The sequence below is a fragment of the Podarcis gaigeae genome (genome assembly GCF_964106915.1).
Source record: "Podarcis gaigeae genome assembly, chromosome: 6".
Taxonomy (NCBI): Eukaryota; Metazoa; Chordata; class Lepidosauria; order Squamata; family Lacertidae; genus Podarcis; species Podarcis gaigeae.
In genome coordinates this window covers 17,974,516-17,996,794 of record NC_139682.1, presented here as the reverse complement: position 1 = coordinate 17,996,794, position 22,279 = coordinate 17,974,516, and the positions used below count along the sequence as shown (strand labels likewise).

The following is a 22,279-nucleotide window of genomic DNA, read 5'->3' as shown; positions in this document are numbered from 1 at the left end:
GGTCACTGAGAAGCCCCTGATGTGTGTACCTGCGTCGTACAAGCATTTGTTGTAGCCACGCTACAGTGTTATTTGTTTAAATAGTTATAGAGCACACTTTCAGAGAAATACTGCAAGGTGGCATACAGCCTAAAAAACACAGCATTGCAATAATGTTGATAAATGCACAAACGAAAACATCGGTAAATATCAGTTTGTAAAAATAAGTTCCTGTTTCAAAGGCTTGTTGGTGTTCAAAAGATGTCTAAGATAAGTCAGTGGTGATTCTTGCTCATTATTAAGCAGCAGCACATAGAGATAGGTCTCCCAAATGGTATGTGTGGGATAAGGTAGTCTGCTGCAAAGCAGGTCAGGGCTCTTACATCTGTAAGAATTGTGTAAAAGAAGAGATTTCAGTAAGTATAGCTTGCATGACATGGTACACCTGCTCACATTCCCACTTCCTCACAACTAAAAGGTGCAAGAGCCCCATTCTCTTTTGCATCTGGCCACCTCCGTTTACACTGACCCTAGGTCAACAGTCCTACACACGCTTAAAGGTAAAGGGACCCCTGACCATTAAGTCCAGTTGCGGACGACTCTGGGGTTGCGGCGCTCATCTTGCTTTATTGGCCAAGGGAGCCAGTGTACAGCTTCCGGGTTATGTGGCCAGCATGACTAAGCCGCTTCTGGCGAACCAGAGCAGCGCACGGAAACACCGTTTACCTTCCTGCCGGAGTGGTACCTATTTATCTACTTGCACTTTGACGTGCCTTCGAACTACTCATGCTTACTTGGAAATAAATCCCACTGAAATCAATAGGACTTGCTTTCAAGGGAATAGGGGCTGTTATTCAACTAAGGTTATATTCAGAGCAGACCCACAGAAATTTAGGTACATACCTAAGTTAGGTTCCAACAGTTTCAATAGGCCCTGAGTTAAACTTAAGGCTGGCTACAACTTAGGTGTGGCATGTAATCCTAAACTTGTTTACTCAGAAGTAAATCCCACTTTTACAGCCTCTGGGTGTAAAACTCGTTTCTCTGCTGTCAGGCTGAATTCTGTTGCCTTTTACCTTCCAAGAAGAAACTAAAGTTGAAAGGCAAACCACACCTTTCAGGAATGCATTATAGCAACTATTAAGACACAGTTTATTCCTGTGGATACAATACGTCCACCCACCTCAGTAAATAAATGATGGAATTTATTGTAAGGATCTTTAATAATGTTTAGATGGATGTTGGCCTAGATAGACATAAATAGTTACTGGAAGGCCCACTGAGAATGTATCTATGCTTTGATAGGGGTCATTCAGTTATGAAGAGTAGCATGCATGAAATGCAGTAGGTCGTCCCCCCCCCATTTTAAACACAAATGTTGTTAGAAACCTCTAACAGGGATAACAATTTGAATATAGCATGATGAAGAACCAGCAATGCTGGTTCTGCCTGCATATGCTGGCCAATGCAAAGCAAGAAATGGACAAAAGGCCCTTTTATCCCTCCTCCTCCTCAGGATGAACAGCCACAGAACTAACTCTCTCTCTCTCTCTCTCTCTCTCTCTCTCTCTCTCTCTCTCTCTCTCGTGTGTGTGTGTGTTTGTGTGTGTGTGTTATTACCCCTGCTTTAGCCTTGCAAATAAATGAGTGCTGCTGAAAACATGCAGCAGAATCAGGTGGCAGAACAAACAATACAATTTAGGGCAGATAAATGGGCAAGCATGCAGGTATTATGGTGATGGTGATGATGAATTTGTGGTTTCAGTGTGCATGGAACAGGGATGGGTCTAGCCTGACCAGTTCTCCCCAGATTCTTTCAGTACACATGAAGAGGGTCATCTAACTCACCTTTTGTGCAAGGACTCATAGGAGAAAGTGGCTGAAGTTTATCATGCATTGGATCTGAGGCCTAGATTGACACTGCCACCTGTCACACCAATTAATTCCCAATCCCTAGTTATATTTAGGGGTGGGCAACCTCAAGCCCAGGCGATGTATACGGCTTTCCAAGCTTCTCTCTCTCTGGCCACTGGAACTCTCTGGCTCCATCCACCACTGGCATGCGGCCCTCAGGCCATGAGGCAATGTGGCCCTCAGTCTCAAAAATATTCCCTGCCCATTGTAATCTCTAGTTTAAAAGTTTGGGTTTATGGCAATCTGCCAACTGAATTACATACCCCTCAACTATCCTGACATTCCATTTTGTGCAAAATGCACAAGATCAAGGTCCTGAAAGATGGTCGTCCAGGTTTTCCACTGGGACATGTTGGAGGGTGTGGAAATATGCTCTCCTTTGACAAGGCCTTCGTCTACCCAGGCAGCAGAAGGGTTTCTTTAACAATCCCCAACAAAATGAGCAAATGTAGCTGACAAGATCTGCCCTGGAGAATTACAGCCAAAAGCGTTCATAGATTTAGACACACTCAACAGTTATGAAATCAAGCTTTAATAATTCTTCATGGGAGGGGAAATTACACTTCTATAAATATGTTTAGGCTCGGCTGATTTTCTCTTCCTTGAGGCGGTAATTTTCGTTGCTTACTTTTCTACAGTTTATTTTCGTGCGCTGAGTGAAAAATTAGTGGGGAACCAAATTTTCTCTTTAGCTGGTCATATAAATATTGTCTTAAAGGGAGGATTGATATTTTCTGGGTACAATCTATAGCAGGAGCCAGCAAACATTTTCAGCAGGGGGCCGGTCCACTGTCCCTCAGACCTTGTGGGGGGCCGGACTATATTTTGACACCAACAAATGAACAAATTCCTATGCCCCACAAATAACCCAGAGATGCATTTTAAAGAAAAGCACACATTCTACTCATGTATAAACACACTGATCCCTGGACCGTCCGCGGGCCAGATTGAGAAGGCGATTGGGCCGGATCCGGCCCCCGGGCCTTAGTTTGCCTACCCATGATCTATAGGGTGCTCACTTACACATCACCAAAAAACAGGAAGTGCATCACCACCGCATCCAATTCAGCCACCTCCACTGATTGGCCAGCTGCCTCTTTGATGACAAACTTTTGAACTTTGTTCTCAGAATGCAAAGAAAGAACTGGCCAACTCACCCTCCCTTACAGAGGCATCTGGCAACAGCAGTATGGCCTCTTCAGCTTCCCCCAATTTCAGGCTCCTCCTCCTCTGAAGGATCCTGCTCTTGCCACACTGTATCACTTTGAACCATATGGCCCATGACATGAACCATAAACCTAAAGACTCCCAGTATTCATTATTTTATTTTTTTAAAAAAAAATCAAGTTCCTAGCACTTGGGGAACCTGAGGTGTGAGACAAAAAGTACACGCATTCATCTCCTAATTTGTTTTATGAGAAACTAACCACTTTTCCATGCTTTTAGCCAATGAATGAAGTCTCATCTTCAATGATTGAAATGTAGGAATGCAGATCAAGTCCATTAAAGGCTAGAGTGAAATGCCCAGTTTTCTAAACTTTAGAGCAGGAACATCTCCAGTTTGTTTTTGAGCCTTTTTCTGCTGGTCTTCCCTGGGGAAGTGATTGCTGCTGCTGCACAGATATCCAGGATTTTAGTTTAGCTGCAAGTTGTGTGTCAACTGAAAAATCAAAGGTAGCAGCAAAGACAGGAGTTCATGATCTTTCTAACCTGGGGCTTATTTCATACCAAAAGAAAGCATCTCTCCCTCCTGAGTCAGAAAACATTTTAAATGATACTATGCCAATACAGATTAAGTCCACAATTATTATACAAATATTGCAGGGGCAGGGCTATGGTTGAGACAGTGGGTTTCATCAACCATGCAAAGTAGCTCAGTATTATTATGCCCATTTTACTGGGAGAAAGAGTGAGTCAGAATGACGTATGACAAGCCTGAGATGCAATTGTTATCCTGGTGTATTGGTGTGGGCTTGTTTGTTTTTAGGGCAATGCAGGGTGTGTTCAAAGTTGACTGTAGCAGCAATGCACTTAATTACCATAAGTGCTGAAGGGGGTGAAAGGAGACAGGGAAAGAAAATGGGGATTTCAGCTGTGGGTGGAAAAAGAGTGTCAGGATGTCAGATCTATACATAAGAAGATGAATACCCCTTGAAAAGCAATGCAGGGTTAGACCTGGAATACAAGCTTCTCACTGTATGACCACCACTCAGTCAACAGATGGACCAGAATGAATAGGCACGCTAACTATGTTTAGTTATTTATTTGGAGTACTTATGAAGAAACTCCTGCCAACACCCATCTATCGGTTAAACACTATATTGAGAAATTTCCTACAGACCATCTGACTTCATTCAGCTAAATGAGTTCCTGACACATGCATCCAACCTCTCCATCAGCTTATCTTTTACAATCAAAGAGCATTATCTCTCCATAATTGTGGCTGGCTGATCCTTCGTCCATTTTTAATCGTTCCAGCCTACCTTCGCTTTTAATTTGTTTTAAAAGCAAAAGGCCAAAATTACTCATCCATTTCCTGCTATAAAGCAACGTTTGATTTCAGCATAGTCATCATATTATTTCTCTCTCTCTCTCTCTCTCTCTCTCGCAATAATTTATTATAATTCTTTATACCCTGCCCATCTGGATCGGTTTCCCCAGCCACTCTGGTAGGGTGTAATGGCTGTGGCGACACCCAAAGATCACTTAACTCATATTCAGATGGATAATCTTCATTACAGCAAAGCTGCAAAACACTCGTTCTGTTCTTGGCAGGAGAACTGAGGCATGACTTCACCAGAATTATTTTGGAAACTGAATATACAGCGGATCGCATTCCGACTATCCTGAGTCTGTCATGTTTAATCCTGCCAGGTTAGCTTCTTGCATTTAGCAAAGGGAAGTCCCACTGTTCCAAATACAGTGGTACCTCAGCTTAAGAACTTAATTCGTTCTGGAGGTCTGTTCTTAACCTGAAACTGTTCTTAACCCGTGGTACCACTTTAGCGAATGGGGCCTCCCGCTGCTGCGGCGCGATATCTGTTCTCATCCTGAAGCAAAGTTCTTAACCCGAGGTACTATTTCTGGGTTAGCGGAGTCTGTAACCTGAAGTGTCTTTAAGCTGAAGCATCTGTACCACTGTATAAAGGTGCCTGCATTTTTGCTGGCTAGCATTTCTTATGCCTCTAACTACACCACAAATCACAAAGGCAGATAACTGACACATCGACTAGAGACCCTTAGGTAGGGGTGGGGAACTCCTGGCGGATAAGACCAATGCAGCCTTCTGAGTCTCTCTATCCAGCCCTCTGGACTCTTCCCACAAGTGGCTCTGTTCCACACCCTCTCCACATGCTTTCGCCAGGGTGGAATGTGCCCTTTAATGATGCCAATGCCCCTAGCTTGACTGGATGGAAGCAAGCAAAATTAGGTGGTGGGGTATACAGAAACTCCAGACTTTTGCCTGGCTGGAATGTATCCTATTGAGCAAAGGGAAGAGCCATGTCTACTGCTCTGCCCCTCCTGCCCCTGGCCCCACCCACCACAAGTGTGTACAAGAAGGTTGCCCATGAAAAGCATCCCCAAGGTGGTGGTAGGGGGAGTCTCCTGCTTAAGATTGTACGACTGCAATGCAGGAAACTCCCTGTCCCCTTCCAGGGTGCCTCTGTCCAATAAAAAGTACTGTAAATATGATAGCTTTACTTTATCTTATTTGTTATTCCACCTTGCCTTGCTGGAGCCACTTGCTTGGTGGAGCAAATAGTTTCCTCCTAGCGATGTTGCTGCCACATTCCAGGAGGGGCAAGATATGTGGGAATTTGGGATGTTTGATGCTTGCCAAACAATGCTGATGACTGATGGTGCAAGCTAGGATCCTGAACCTCTTGCAAACATCTACAAAGAGCAAACCGGCTCAGCAAAGTTTGTTTTCTTTTGGGGTTTTTTAAGCAACTGTTCCCTGATTAAGTAGGAACACTTTTTTAGTTGATCAAAATGTTTGCTTGTTAATGATACGATACGATATCTTTATTGTCATTGTCCCATACAGAACAATGAAATTGAAAAACTACATAAAACATTCAAACTCTAAAAACTCTGAAACCCCATTTTAAAGTACAATATACTATAGAGACTTCTTATGCTGCGTTTAGAACCAGAATTGCATTTGCGTAGAAACTGTTTCTCAGGTGACTAGTCCTGGCCTTTATAACCCTATACCTTCTTCCAGAAGGCAGAAGCTGAAAGAGATCATTTCCGGGGTGCATACTATCCTGTGCTATTTCTGCAGCTTTCTTATGGCACCTGACAGCATAGATTTGATCTAAGGTCCCCACCCAAGAGTGCACCCAATTATTCTCTCTGCAGTCTTTACAACCCTGGACAGCATTGTTTTTCCCCTGGCCATGCAGCTCCCAAACCACACACACAGACCATAAGTTAGTACAGTGCAATGGATCTAGCCAATTGACCCACAGAACGATCCTATGAAAGTCTACTCAGAAGTCCTATCGTTTTCAGCAATGTAAATAATGAGACTTCAGAAGCTGATCTGAAGCCCAACTAACCAACACACACACACACAAATCCTAAAGAGCAGAAATGTGGATGGTTAAAAAACAAAATGAAAACACCCTAAACTGGCAGCACAGCTCTGTGCTATCAACAGCTCTTGATGGTTATAGGAAATAACAATTCTGTGACCCAATTGAAGCAAACCGATTCTCTAGCCTGTGACTAGCAGCTCTGGAGCATGGGTTAGCTCAGGGCAATTGCTGCAAGCACTACTAACAAGGCAAGCCATGCAAGGATGTCAACGAAACTCCAGTGGAGACTGTGTAATTCTCTACAAAGAAACCAAGATCAGCCAAGGAGTACTAATTGGCCTCTCTGCTCCAGAGCCATGAGGCTGCTTTTATGTGTCAGCAGAACCGCCTTGAAACATTGCCATTTCCCTTTACCATTTTCATCATCTGGCATTTCACCATTATACCATTATCATTCAACTAGCAAAATAGCCTTCATTACCACAGGGTGTTGGCCACCAGGGCTGGCCAAAGGAACAGAGGCTAATTTGGTTTGCAAAGCTGGCTAATTCACACTTCTGGAAACAATGTATGTGCATAAAAGCATGTCTGTCCCTCAAAATCTGTACTTTTCCAAGTTTTGAGATGCAGTTTTCCAACCAAAGAACATTTACAAAAATGCATAATAATAATAATAATAATAATAATAATAATAATAATAATGTAGTAATCATAATACCACCCCACCCATCTGGTTGAGTTTCCACAGCCACTCTGGGCAGCTTACAGCATATATAAAAACATAGTAAAATATCAAGCATTTAAAACATCCCAGTACAGGGCTGCATTCAGATGTTTTCTAAAAGTTGTGTAGTTCTTTATCTCCATCTGAAGGGAGGGTGTTCCACAGGGAGGTGAAAATAAAATTCAAAATGATGCATTATGCTAGGAAATTGCATGCCGAAAATGTGTGCAGTAGGCAAAATTGCGCACACATATGTGTTCATTAGGAGAAATCTATAAATACATATGAATTTGTTTAATAAATAAAATAACAATAATAAGTAGTCTAATGGGCAAACTAGAGTTATATGGGAGATCCATGGACAGCTCTCTCAATGTATATTTTCAGATTAAAGAAGCTGTGATGTGCGTATATGTGGTTGTGGGGGAGCTATCTCCCCAACTTAAATTATGCACCAGTGACTCCCTTCACCCCATGCAACAAATCAGAATTATGGCGGTGAGGAGGTTTGGAATAGGTTGATTCAAATCAGGCTAATAGTCTGAGGAGAAATTGATTTTTTATCCCATTTTTTTTTTTAAAAAGCGGTTTCCCGAATTTTAAACAAATTAACAACTAATTGGGAAGAAAAGGTTAAACTCGTAACTCTGGCATGGCAGCCTTGATCCAATTCACATGTTCCGGCTACTTTAAACAAACAAGCAAGCTCTGGAAGATCCAGTCACATGTAGCCTGGCCCTAAATAGAGACCTGTGCATCTTGTGAACCCCACCAAGTCACACACATCCCCATCTCAGTCATGCATGTTAAGTCTTCTGCGTTCATTCCATGTCTGAGGCTGCAAAAGCAGAGGCTTAGCAAGTGGCAAGCAGAGAAGTTGGCTGGCTTTCATGGCCTTTGCCTGCAATTGAGGTGGTGGTCATTTTGAATCATCAATAGCCTCAAAACATTGCATTGTGCTATGTTTGGCATGGTAGGCCACAGGTTGTACAGGCCTGGCCCAATATATGCAGCTGCCTTGTGCTTTGACGGGCCATTGGGTCAACTAGCCCACCTCCAAAGGCGTCACCTAGCCGTGGCTCTCAGGCAGTAGCCTTTTCTAGCCTGGTGGTTGGAAATCTTTTTACAGGGAGATATCCCACAGATCAATGTGCATGTAAAACATAACCTCTACCACTGAGCTCTGATTCCTCCCTTGGTGTGCCTCCCTAGAGTGTGAGAGGCAGTTCTGTCTAATTGTTTAGAACAGTGTACTAATGTACACTACTGGGAAAACCATAGCTTTAACTATACAGTGGTACCTTGGGTTACATACGCTTCAGGTAACATACGCTTCAGGTTACATACTCTGCTAACCCAGAAATATTACCTCAGGTTAAGAACTTTGCCTCAGGATGAGAACAGAAATCGTACTCTGGCACCGCGGCAGCAGCAGGAGGCCCCATTAGCTAAAGTGGTGCTTCAGGTTAAGAACAGTTTCAGGTTAAGAACGGACCTCCGGAACGAATTAAGTACTTAACCTGAGGTACCACTGTACAGACCTTTGTTGGCAAGGTGATGTCTCTGCTTTTTAAGATGCTGTCTAGGTTTGTCATTGCTTTTCTCCCAAGAAGCAGGCGTCTTTTAATTTCGTGACTGCTATCACCATCTGCAGTGATCATGGAGCCCAAGAAAGTAAAATCTCTCACTGCCTCCATTTCTTCCCCTTCTATTTGCCAGGAGGTGATGGGCCCAGTGGCCATGATCTTAGTCCCCCCCCCCCAGTAGTGATGTATGGAAGTGAGAGTTGGACCATAAAGAAGGCTGATCGCTGAAGAATTGATGCTTTTGAATTATGGTGCTGGAGGAGATTCTTGAGAGTCCCATGGACTGCAAGAAGATCAAACCTATCCATTCTTAAGGAAATCAGCCCTGAGTGCTCACTGGAAGGACAGATCCTGAAGCTGAGGCTCCAATACTGTGGTCTCCTCATGAGAAGAGAAGACTCCCTGGAAAAGACCCTGATGTTGGGAAAGATGGAGGGCACAAGGAGAAGGGGACGACAGAGGACGAGATGGTTGGACAGCATTCTCGAAGCTACCTGCATGAGTTTGACCAAACTGCGGGAGGCAGTGGAAGACAGGAGTGCCTGGAGTGCTCTGATCCATGGGGTCACGAAGAGTCAGACACAACTAAACAAATAAACAACAACAACAACAACTAATGTACACTGTGTTCAGAACAGTGTTCTTCAGCTTTCAGTCCCTAGATGTTGTTGAGACAACAACACCCATACGCCCTGATGGCTGACTAAGATTGATATGAATGATGGGAATTGTAGTCCAGCAACATGAAGCCCCAAGGCTAAAGAACACAGATTTAGAACACAGTGCATATACTGTAGGTGACTAAGACTATAAGAAGAGTCTTGCTTGATTAGACCAAATCTGGCCCAGCACCTTTTTCTCACAATAGCCAACTGGATGCTTATGGGACCTAAGCACAGCAGCACTCTCCCCTCTTGTGATTCGCAGCTTCTGGCATTCAGAGGGGATACTGACTCCAACACTGGGAAGCACCCAAACTTAGTTCTTGGCTTTGTTCTTGAAAGCTTCGTAGAACCTCATTAGGCTGCTGAAAACCTCATTGAAAACAGCTTGTAAAAGCCATAAAACGAATGTCGAAAGCACGGCAGCACACATTCTGCAACGGATGTGCAATTTCTAAATGAGAGACTGTAACCAAATGTTGGCTTTGAGATAAAGACTGACTTTCTTCTTCATTTACAGCCTTGCAAGCTACACCAAGCTAGAATCCATCCTGCCCCAGACTGCTAGAATGGGGAGACTCTCAAAGACCTAGCAGACTGCATTGTTATTTTAGAACTGGCGAGATGCATTTAGTCACTCACAAGTTGTACAGGCCTGTTGCACATTATGAGGTATTCTACTGAGCATATCTAGTAAGGTCAACAAACAAAGAACCAATTCTGAAACCAACCGACTATTATCCTTTAATATTTCTTTAGGAAAAAGAACATGGATTGCATTCAGTGCCATAATGAGGGGGTTGTTCTGCCAGCACAACCATTTCTGATTGCCCAATTTATTGGTGTGCCTGCAAACCTGGGAGTAAACTCCATTGAACTCAGCTGCATGGTGCAAAACACAACTTATAAAACATAAAGCGTCTTCCACCAGCTGAAATGCAACCTTTAGCTTTTAATTAGAAATACAAGCATATCTTGCAATACAGTATTACCATTGAAATCAGGAATCCCCAAACTCAGCCCTCCAGCTGTTTTGGGACTACAATTCCCATCATCCCTGGCCACTGGTCCTGTTAGCTAGGGATGATGGGAGTTGTAGTCCCTAAACAGCTGGAGGGCCGAGTTTGGGGGTGCCTGATTTAAATTGACAGCAGATGAGGATCTGGGGCAGCGTGACGGGTTCTGCACCAAGACAAGGGGGACGTTACAGAGAATTCCAAATACGACACAGTGGATTGAGCAGAACAGAAGGCATGGGGCTGGGGGCACCAGATTTTGGCCTTGGACAGGGTGCCCCTGTTGCTAGTGTAAAGTTGGAAGCCCATCAAAGAAAGGAGGGGATGTCCACTCTCTCTGTCATTTTTCTCATCCTCTGACTTCCTCAATGGCAATCTGTCACAAACACACTTGAAAGCCTCCTCATCACCTCATTCCCTTGCTAGAGCAAGGAAGGTTTGTCAATTGCCCCCACACCCAAGCAAATGACATCACCACTCCTGTCCTGGAAAACAAAACTCCCAGAGTGGCACCCCACTGCATGCAGGGCAGACCTTGGGGGTCTCAAATTTCAGTGTGTGATACCAAAATTTGGCGCCCCAGTCTCTCACCTTCCATTCAACATCATAGTTGAGGCACCCCCTGCAGGGCCTCTGAGGCTCTGCACCCAGTGCGACCCAATTACTTGCGCTCCCCAAAAGCCACCTCTGCTGCATTCTCTCCACTACAGCATGGCCAATGACTATTTCGAGTAGGATTCCAGGTGCACACAGCCAGCAGGGAAGGGAGGAAAGGGCAAAGAAAGAACTGTTCAGCTTCATCTTTAAGCCAGTGTGGTGTAGTCGTTAAGAGCAGTGGACTCGTAATCTGGTGAACCAGGTTCGATTCCCCGCTCCTCCACCTGCAGCTGCTGGGTGACCTTGGACCAGCCTCACTCACCTCACAGAGTGTTTGTTGTCGGGAAAGAAGGGAAATGAGATTGTTAGCGGCTTTGAGACTCCTTAGGTAAAGGTAAAGGTACCCCCTGACCATTAGGTCCAGTCGCAGACGATTCTGGGGTTGCGGCGCTCATCTCGCTCTATAGGCCGAGGGAGCTGGCATTTGTCCACAGACAGCTTCCGGGTCATGTGCCCAGCATGACTAAGCCGCTTCTGGTGAACCAGAGCAGCACACGGAAACATCATTTACCTTCCCGCTGGAGCAGTACCTATTTATCTACTTGCACTTTGACATGCTTTCAAACTGCTAGGTGGACAGGAGCTGGGACCGAACAACAGGAGCTCACCCCGTTGCCGGGATTTGAACTGCCGACCTTCTGATCGGCAAGCCCCAGGCTCTATGGTTTAGACCACAGCGCCACCCGCGTCCCTTTGAGACTCCTTAGGGTAGTGATAAAGCGGGAGATCAAATCCAAACTCCTCTTCTTCTTCGTTACCTTCATTGGTGACTTTAAAGGTACCAAGCAAATCTCTAGAGCAGGGTTTCCCAAACTTGGGTCTCCAGTTGTTTTTGGACTACAATTCCCATCATTCCTGACCACTGGTCCCTGCTAGCTAGGGGTGGTGGGAGTTGCAGTCCAACAACAACCAGCTGGAGACCCAAGTTTCAGAAACACTGCTCTTGGGTAAAGCTTTACAGATGAGAGGACATGGCTTCTCCACGGGCACAATCTCCTGCAGGTCACCTTTCAGAAATTAACCATTGCAGGGATTATGGTATTCCTGAAAAATCCACTTTGGGTGATTTATTCAGATGTAACAGCTTTTCTATGATGAGCATGTCTCTGCTGAAATTATTCATTATTTAGAAAGCACTCTTGATTCATGCCATAGATCAAACAGCCATAATGTTTCCCTTTGTTTTAAACTGTTATAAGAAGAGGGTTTGGATGTGTCATCTAGCAGCTCCTAGAAGCCAGGGCAACTCCTGTGAGGATTCTGGTGGCCATTAGTCAGCTATCTGGTGGAATAACTTTGTGGCAGGATCAGCCCCTCCCACTTGGACTGGACATTGCTCCCGGACACAAGAGGTGAAATGGATTTGGCCTCCCAGATGCAGCATCACTTTATTTACAGCAAATAGGGACGAGTCACAGGTGTGACAGGGGCAGAGCCAATCGGTACTCCCACCTACATCTCACTGCCACCCTGCTTCTGCACTGCCCTGGTAAGCAACAGCAACAGTGCCAGGAGGCCAGGTATATGACGCCACCCTGCCTGCCTGCCTGCCTGCCACTCCTCACTGGGTCTAATCTCGGAAAAGGAGAGTTTTTTCTGATGAGAGGTTGCTCTCCAAGTCAGCCAAGATCTACACGGGAAATAGAGCTGTATAATCATGCTATATGAGTTATAAAATTAAGAAGTGGTACCTGGCAGCTTTCCCCCTCCTCCCTCCCCAACTCTTTTTCCTCGCATGCCATGTCTTTTAGATCAATCTCTCATTTATTTTAGTAAAGGGATTTACATACCCGCTCTTTCCCTAAGTAAAGCAGCGAGACACACAAATAAAAGAAGAAGCGGTAGTTGTAAGGCTATGATCTAAAACCACTTTTCCCAACCTTGGGTGTGTGTCCCCCCACTAATGCTGTTGGACTACAATTCCCATCAGTCCCAGATGGCATAGCCCAATGGTCAGGGATGATGGGAGTTGTAGTGCAACCACATTGAGGCAACTCATTCCTTTACTTAGCAAAACAAGGGGGCACATAGATGTTTTTACAATACAGTGCAGTGCAATACTAAAATAAAGGAAGGAATGAACAGCGCATCCGCTAAGATGTTCCTTTCCATCTCTCCACTAGTAGGGTTGCCATATTTCAAAAAGTAAAATTCCTGGCACCTGGGTGAGACAAGCAAAGATAGGATAAAGAAGGGATTGCGGCTGCCCTGGCTCTCTTCTTGTCCTGGTTTCTATCCAGGCCTGTGCACAGAGCAAAAGAATGCTGACAGGAGCAGCGCCCGCCCGCCTCGCTCTCTTTCCGCCTTCCTTCCCTCGACCAGGATCCGTGGGCTGGAATGGCAGCCTCCGCCTGGGCGTGCCACCTTGCAATGGCGTCAGGAGCAACCTGTCAGCTCCGGCTGCCTGGGCAAGACCCCCGCCAAAAAACAGCCCCTTCCAGAGGTCGACCTCTCCCTCAGAGTCCCAGTTTATAGGAAAAGGATCTACCCAGTCCCCGGAAGGGCATCGGCGGGTTTCTTTATCTCCCAAGGAGAAGGAGAGGGCGAGGGAGCGCAATGCAACCCACCCAGCGCGTCCCGGGCGCGCGCAGATGCCCGTGGAGAGCGCTGCCCGCCTCCAAGGCAATCTCTCGCGTTTGGCGACTGAAGCGCCTTTGAAATAATCGCAGATCTGGGAAGCAAACCCACATGGCGAACACAACCGGAGACGGTGGTGGTAGGGCGGTGAGGGGTGTCTGGATCCGGGAAAGGGAGATCCACCGCGCGGCTTGGAGACAGACCGACAGAGGGGGGGAAACGTTTACACCCGGCCGTGGGAATGCCCGCCGCCCCGGATCGTTGGGAAGGGGCGAGCCCGAGCGACGAAGGCAGGGCCAGGGCGCAGCAGTTGGCCTCGCCGAGAGAGCCGCGGAGCGAAGAGACAGCGAGAAAAAGGAGGCCGCCCCGGCGTCCATCCAAGCCGGGCAGGAGAGCCCAGGAAGGCGCGCCGGCTGCGGCGCAGGCGAGGCCCGTCGGAGGCGCGCGCGCGGGAAGGGGAGCGAGGGGAGCCGGGCCCGGCGCTGCCTTACCCGCCGCGGTGCTTGCTGTCCATCCGCTTCTTCTGCCGGACCGGCTGCAAGGGGATGTTGTCGGTCATGATGGCCGCGGCGGCGGGGAGGATCTCGCCTTCCCACCAGCAGCCTCGCCAGGCGCGGCCCAGCCTCTCCGCGCTCTGATGGCAGCGGCGGCGGCGGCGCTGCCGAGGACGACCGGGCGGGCTGGGGGCTGGGCGGCGACGCGCAGGTAACGTGGACGCTCACGCCGCCCCCTCCCCCGCATCTCCCCCTCCCCGGCCCACCCATTGGGCGGCGGTCGCCCCTGCCACTAGGCAACGCTGCCTCCCCACCCGTCCCCCGGCTCTACGCACCCCGCGCCGCAGGGTCTCTTCTTCCCGCCTTCCACCATCTCTCCAGGTAAAGGTGCTGCGCTTCTCCGCCAAGCTGCGCTTCCGAGCAGCCGCGGCCTTGGAGAAAGTTGCTGTCCAGGCTGGACGTCGAACCATCCCCGCAGCAAAGTCACTCTCCCCGCATCCCCCCCCCTCCACACACACTTCCTGGTGCCAGGATATTTGGCTGGCTGCCACGCTGGCCAGGCGTCTGTGCCAGGTATAGGGAGCTGGCTTGGATTGGTAGGTGACTCTTTCTTCAACCCTGGCCCTGGGGTGGCATCCTTCAGTGGACTGGAGGGCAGTGGGTGCCTGAGGGATTCTGTTTCACAAACGCAGCCCTGATCCCCAAGAGAAGGGGAAGACCAGGAACCTCAAGGTTAATGGCCGAGTGCTGACACCCAGTATTGGAGGCCATTGCCTCACTCTGTCTAGTGATAGGGCCAGCCCCATAGGTGCTTGTTGCTCCTGGCCAATCTCACTTACTTTTTGCCCCACTCTTTGTAGGCACAGGTCCGCACTTAAAAGCTCCTTGTCAAGATGTTGTTGTTGTTCCACTGGAACACCCCGCCCCCACAAAACCACTCTTTAGTGCTCAATCAGAGCAAACATCGCTTCAAGTTTGCCATGGGTTGTTGTTTGCTCCAATGGGTTTTTGAACAGGAAGTTTGGGGCGGAGGAGAAAAAGGCGCTCTGACACAAAAGCTTCAAAGCACAGATGTGCCTGGAAAGAGTGGAGGAAAGGGAAGTGTGGCCAAGCCCTCAAAGCTCATCATTATTTTGTCCCACCTGTGCGCAGTGCCAGATAGACACTTCAGACCACCCTAGGCTGAAACCAGGGTGCTTAGATTGTGAGAACCTTTTACTTTTCCCAAATTACGGGAGTCACAAGGCCATTGGTTGACCCAGATTAAACACAGTTAGGGAGTGCCAACACCAAGTTTTGAGGGACCCTTCAGGAAGTTGCTTCCTACCTTCCCAAGTGCAGGTTATATAGTTTTTGGGATGTTGTTGGACTACAACCCCCATCGTCTTTGATCAGGGGAGTTGTAGTCCAACAGCATCCAGAGGGCTGCACACTAGCTAGCTTTGCTGTTGCATCACCACTGCTCCTTCCGCAAGATGCTCAGAGAAAGCAGCATGCAAAGCTGCAGCTGCAGCTGCTGCTTCTTAATTTGACCCCTGTTACTTCCTGGGTGAGAACAAGTAAAAAGGCAGTGACAGAATGAGCAGCCATGGCCAGGGATTGGCAGCGGGTCCCTGCTGGGGCATGCTAACTCCTGACAATGGCTATGTATGGGCAGTTGTATTTGATATGCGAAAAAAGGGATGTGGGTGGCGCTGTGGGTTAAACCACTGTGCCGCTTGGGCTTGCCGATTGAAAGGTCGGCAGTTCAAATCCCTGTGACGGGGTGAGCTCCTGTTCGGTCCCAGTTCCTGCCAACCTAGCATTTTGAAAGCATTAAGTGCAAGTAGATAAATAGGTACCACTTTGGTGGGAAGGTAAAAACTGTCTGCGGAAGCGGACAAACTCCGACTCCCTCGGCCTGTAAAGCGAGATGAGCGCTGCAACCCCAGAGTCATTTGCGGCCTGTAAAGCGAGATGAGCGCTGCCACCCTGGAGTTGTTTGCAACTGGACTTAATTGTCAGGGGTTCCTTTACCTTTACCTTGATATGTGAGCACTGACCTGTTTATTGAGCATTCCTTCTGATTTGTTTGCACAAAGTTTTCAAAGTTATACAGTCGTGGAGGAAGAGGGCTTTGTATGCTCTTGGAGGAATGATGCAAGACAATATAGCTAAACAGCTAAATCCAGTGGTGTAGCGTGGGTTATCAGCACCTGGGGCAAGGCAAGTAATTTGCACCCCCTAACCCATGGATTTGCACCCCCTAACCCGTGGATTTCCCTAACCCCCAGATGTTGCGCCTGGTGCGGCCGGCCCCCCTGCACCCCCCATGCTACGCCACTGGCTAAATCCAACTGACTTCAGTGTGACTTAAACAAACTAAGTAGACAGGTCCATAGCCCTCAAGTATAGAGTTTCTTCTCTTTGATTGCACCAACTGGGCTGAGAAGCTGTCACCATGCCATTGTCCTTTGATCTCAGTGCTAAATGTGGTCGTGTGTCACAGTTTGCCTATCGGCAGCTGGATTACCCTAATTGACTCCAGGAACTGGATGGTTGTCTTTGGGGAATTCTTGGCCTCTCTTTAACTCTGCTGTCCCATCCTCCTTTCTTTTTCCATAAAAACAGGTGCATCTCAAAGCTGCTTGATCCCATTCAGGAATCTGATTATCCTTGCCCACTGCTCTTCCCACTTCTTCATGTCATCTGTTAAATGCATATTTATCTCATCAGGATGACACATCTGGGAAAGCTCAAGGCAACAGGACTTAGGGCAGACCGCATTAATCATTGCGGCAAGTACGCTGCGGAGCAGGGCCCAAGCCGGATGATTTCTATAAAAGCTGTAATTTAGCTTCACTGTCTGCCCACAGGGCGATAAGAGATTAGTCCCAAGGAAAGGAAGGTATCACTTGTCTTAAAGTAACCATTTCGTATCCAATTCTCTGGGGGAAATCATTCTCTGGAAGAGAACTAGTGGTTGTGAGGAGTGCAGACTGTAAGAGAAAGTAGCTCTTACATGTGGCTACAAGTGTCAGGGCATTTGAACACTGCCCAGATTACCTAAATCATGGGTAGGCAAACTAAGGCCCGGTAGCTGGATCTGGCCCAATCACCTTCTAAATCCAGCCTGCAGACAGTCTGGGAATCAATATGTTTTTACATGAGTAGAATGTGTCCTTTTCTTTAAAATGCATCTCTGGCTTATTTGTGGGGCATTGTTCATTTCCCTCCCCCCAAAAAAATATAGTTTGGCCCCCCACAAGGTCTGAGGGACAGTGGGCCGGCCCCCTGCTGGAAAAGTTTGCTGACCTAAATTCACAGAAGACTGGGCCAAGTGGCCAGGTTTGCACACTTCCTTCCAAAGGAGCCCTGGACAGCAATCATCACACTAGAACCAATCTGTGCATTGCTCAGAATGAGGCATCATTCTTTTAATGCTCTCCTATGCACAATGGAACCACCACCCTACCTAAAGTAAACTAGAAATATTAAACATAAACCTTTCCCTGCTGTGTTACATTACACAGAGCCAGTGTGGTGTAGTGGTTAAGAGCGGTAGACTCGTAATCTGGGGAACCGGGTTCGCGTCTCCACTCTTCCACATGCAGCTGCTGGGTGACCTTGGGCTAGTCACACTTCTCTGAAGTCTCTCAGCCTCACTTACCTCACAGAGTGTTTGTTGTGGGGGAGGAAGGGAAAGGAGAATGTTAGCTGCTTTGAGACTCCTTAGGGTAGTGATAAAGCGGGATATCAAATCCAAACTCTTCTTCTTCTAGTACTACTACATGCAGGGAGCTACCTACATGAGAGAACAGTAGAAGACATTACCCATCACCTGCAGCAGGAGAAGGAACATAGCTGAGCAGTTAGAACATCTGCTTTGCATGCAAAAGGTTCCAGATTCAGCCCCTGGCATCTTCAAGTAGAGCTGGGAGAGAGCTGTACATGAAACCTTGGAGAGTCACTACCAACCAACGTCAACACTAGGATAGATGTACCAAAGATCTGACTGTTCCAGAGGGTAGGATCCAACAGTGGTGTAGCGTGGGGGGTGCAGGGGGGCGGTGGCCGCACCGGGCACAACATCTGGGGGTTAGGGTTAGGGGGCGCAAATCCACGGGTTAGGGGGCGCAAATTACTTGCCTTGCCCCGGGTGCTGACAACCCACGCTACGCCACTGGGACCCGAACCAATGTCTTCAAGTTACAATAAAGGGAAGTCCAACTAAACATCAGGAAGAACTTTCAGACAGTAAGAGCTGTTTGACAGTGGGATAGACTCCCTTGGAAGGTGATGGACCTTTCTTCACTAGAAGTTTTAAAGCAGTGGTTGAATGGCCACCTGCCATGGATGCTTTAGTTGAGGTTCCTGCATTGCAGGGGGTTGGACTAGATGGCCCTTGGGGGTCCCTTCCAGCTCTACAATTCTGTGATTCTGTGGCTCTGTACAAGGCAGCTTCCTCTGTTCCTAGCAACATGGGAGCTTGAATGCTTAAGAGGCCTTTAGCCTCTTTAGAAGACTGTTCCATGAAGTGCATTCAGATCCCAGCCATTGGCGAGGGTCTCAAGGGGCTGGCTTCATCCAAGTTCCATCTCCCTCATAAATGCCCTCAAGCCATTATATTCACTTTCTAAGGAGAGACAATAAAAGAACAGCTGTGAACAGAGGCAAGGGAATGCTCTTCTTGTGGTTTAATGGACAAAAAAAAATTCACTAAAATAAAAACATCTCAAAACAGAAGTGCTTCTGCAGCTGAAACAATCGTGATCTTGGATGTCAAAACTGAAATTATTAGCGGTACGGCAATGGTTTATTTGCCCTAAATCTTCTTTGTGTCTGAGCACCGACAAGGCCACTGCAATTAATTGGCCAGTTAATCACTACCAGACTATAATAAGCTGTTAACACCTGTATCTCTGATCTGCTGGGATGGCTTTGATTTTCCCCCACTCTTCTCTTGCCCGCTTAGACAAGTGGGCGATAGCGGATATCCTTTAAACATACATTTAATGAAGCCCTTCATAAATCCATCAGCACTTGCAAACGGAAACTACAATACAGCTCAGGCTGCCACGTAGCTTTTGCAGAGGGGCCATTTGGCATCTTTCTACTGATGCATCTGTGTGTTCTGTGTGCTTCAAAATATACATTATGTATATAGCCTAGAAGGGTTTGGGAGGATCGGTTTGTAAATAGTAAAAATGAGGGGGGTTTGCTAAGACACAGAGTAGCCATTTTCTCCAGAGTTTGGCTAAAGTGTAACGTTTTTATTTCTACTTTGGTGCTATAAAGAAATAACATATTTCTGTCAGAATCATGCTTGCTGGCTCAGCCTCCCAGGGCCCTATTCCTCCCCACCTCCTGCCTTCAGTAAATGCAGGTGTAAAAGGTAAAGGGACCCCTGACCCATAGGTCCAGTCGCGGACTCCTCTGGGGTTGCGGCGCTCATCTCGCTTTATTGGCCGAGGAAGCCGGCGTACAGTTTCCGGGTCATGTGACCAGCATGACTAAGCCACTTCTGGCAAACCAGAGCAGCGCACGGAAACGCTGTTTACCTTCCCACTGGAGCGGTACCTATTTATCTACTTGCACTTTGACGTGCTTTCGAACTGCTAGGTGGGCAGGAGCAGGGACCGAGCAACGGGAGCTCACTCCGTTGCGGGGATTCGAACCACCAACCTTCTGATCGGCAAGCCCTAGGCTCTGTGGTTTAGACCACAGCGTCACCTGCGTCCCTAAATGCAGGTGTCCCTTTGCTAAAACAAAGGTGTAAAAACAGGGCTAGATTCTGGTGGTGACCAAGTTGGGTGTTTGCTAGGGCCCCATAACCAACAAAGGGCCTGCCACCCTACCAATGCTAAGATTCCCCCCCCCCAGAAGAATTGCAAGAGTTTAGACTAGATGACCTGTTTTGAGTCATCTACAATTCTACAACTCTTTTATTCCGAAATTAGGTGTAGCCTAAGAGTTTCCTGGGTTGGGAACATTCTAACATATGTGGTGGACATGTAGGAAAATACAGGTATTCTGGGAGAGTATACATGCAGAACTGCAAAAAATGCTAAAGATCTCTTTCAATAAAAAACCAGAGGCCTACCTCCTGGGAATAACAGATTTGGATATTCCACAAAAGAGGAAGGGTATCTTTTTATATGCGACGGCGGCAGCAAGAGTTTTGATCGCAGCAAAATGGAAGAGTAATGAAATCCCCTCTATACAAGATTGGATCCAAAAGCTGACAGAATATGCCGAATTAGATGGTTTATCAGAAAAAATAAAGAATAAATCAAAACAGGAATTTGTTTCTAAATGGGAGGTTTTCAAAGAATGTCTGAAAAATAAATATAGTTTAAATTCTGTTGCAGCATTCGAGGAACTTCAGTAATAGTTGCTAGGTAGATAGAAGAAATTAGATTTATTGAGAATAAGTTTAATTATGAAAAAAATGTGTATTGGCAATAAGTAATATGAATTTGAAATATGGAATAGACGGGAAGTTGGGTCTTTAGTATTAAGACCAATAGATGTTTTATTGTTTGCCAAGAAAATTATGTGTCTATGGTTATTTTTGTAATTTGTGTGTAATTTGGTATTTGTGTTTTTTTTCTTGTATAAATAAATAAAATTTAAAGAGGGAAAAAATAATAAAAATAAAAAAGAGTTTCCTGGGTTGGTGTCATGGACTGGTCGGACACAGAGGAATGGTGGGAGGATCCAGATGGGGAACCACCAAGGGAAGAAGTCTCAGAGCCTGGGGCGTGGTGTTGGGACGATGGTGAGTGGGAAGACCAGGAAAAGGAGGTGTCAGAAGCTGAAGAGGTAACAGGGTTTAGTGAGCAGGGGTGGGGTGGATGAGAGAGTCTGTGTCAGAATCAGAGGTAGAAGCTGAAGCAGGCAAGTGGAAGGAGAGGCCAGCCAGGAGGCAGATTTGGCTGGTGGAGCGCCACAGGTCTCTCCCCCTCCTGCTGTGACCAGTTTCCCTCCCCATTTGTTTCCCTGAACCAGAAGAGGGCTGAAATTGATGTAGCAGTGGCAGGCTGCACACAGGGGCAGTCTCCCAATTGCCTGGGAAAAGTGACTTAAGATAGCAAGATTCATAGGGCAAGACCTACTGGGAATGAGCTGCTGTGTTCATTAGGCCTTATAAGATTGTGTTTTTCCTCATTTGCCATACCCATTGAGTCAATCACCCATCTCCTACTACCCTCCTGAGAAAAACCACACCCCACCCTCCCACTATGTATATGGGTCTGGTGACTTCTGTTTCAGTGTATCTAAAGAAGTGTGCATGCACACCAAAGCCAAGAACAAAGAACAAGAACAAACTTACCGTATTTTCTGCTCTATAAGACTCACTTTTTCCCTCCTAAAAAGTAAGGGGAAATGTGTGTGCATCTTATGGAGCGAATGCAGGCTGCGCAGCTATCCCAGAAGGCAGAACAGCAAGAGGGATCGCTGCTTTCACTGCACAGCGATCCCTCTTGCTGTTCTGGCTTCTGGGATTCACAATATTTTTTTCTCTTGTTTTCCTCCACCAAAAACTAGGTGCGTCTTATAGAGTGAAAGATACAGTAGTTGGGTCTCTAAGGGACACGGGTGACACTGTGGGTTAAACCACAGAGCTCAGGACTTGCCGATCAGAAGTTCAGCGGTTCGAATCTCTGCGACAGGGTGAACTCCCATTGCTCGGTCCCTGCTCCTGCCAACCTAGCAGTTCAAAAGCACGTCAAAGTGCAAGTAGATAAATAGGTACCGCTCCGGTAGGAAGGTAAACAGCATTTCCATGCACTGCTCTGGTTCGCCAGAAGCGGCTTAGTCATGCTGGCCACATGACCCAGAAGCTGTACACGTGCTCCCTCGGCCAATAAAGCGAGATGAGCTGAGTCAGTCATGACTGGAGTCCCTTCAGGGGTCCCTTTACCTTTACCTAAGGTGCTACTGAATCCTCATAAAGAGTTAACTCCATCTTGGAATAGTGCAATTTTACTCTTGGACAGTTTAAGGTTGCAGTAGCCTTATTGAGATGCCATGCCTAAGCATCCCTCAAATCAGAAAAGAACAGTGGTAATGGTTCACAATTCAGTTCTCTGCCCATTTTCAGTTTCCTGCTTCCTGAAATCTCCTATGCTGGGAGGTCAGTA

The 22,279-nt window shown here is 46.9% G+C and overlaps 1 protein-coding gene across 3 annotated transcripts in view; it reads right to left on the bottom strand.

The window, feature by feature from the left end:
- The window catches only part of ATP9A (ATPase phospholipid transporting 9A (putative)), a 101,091-nt gene extending 86,124 nt beyond the window's left edge, over window positions 1-14,967 (bottom strand). The window contains exon 1 of one of the 3 annotated variants that reach the window (XM_083744169.1): window positions 14,489-14,967. In XM_083744169.1, the coding sequence (XP_083600295.1) occupies window positions 14,489-14,526 (38 nt within the window). In that variant the 5' untranslated portion in view covers window positions 14,527-14,967. Of the gene's footprint in view, window positions 1-14,150; window positions 14,425-14,488 lie in introns of those variants that run through there. The other 2 variants (XM_083744167.1, XM_083744168.1) reach the window with 2 other exon arrangements.
- Window positions 14,968-22,279: the final 7,312 nt, after the last annotated feature.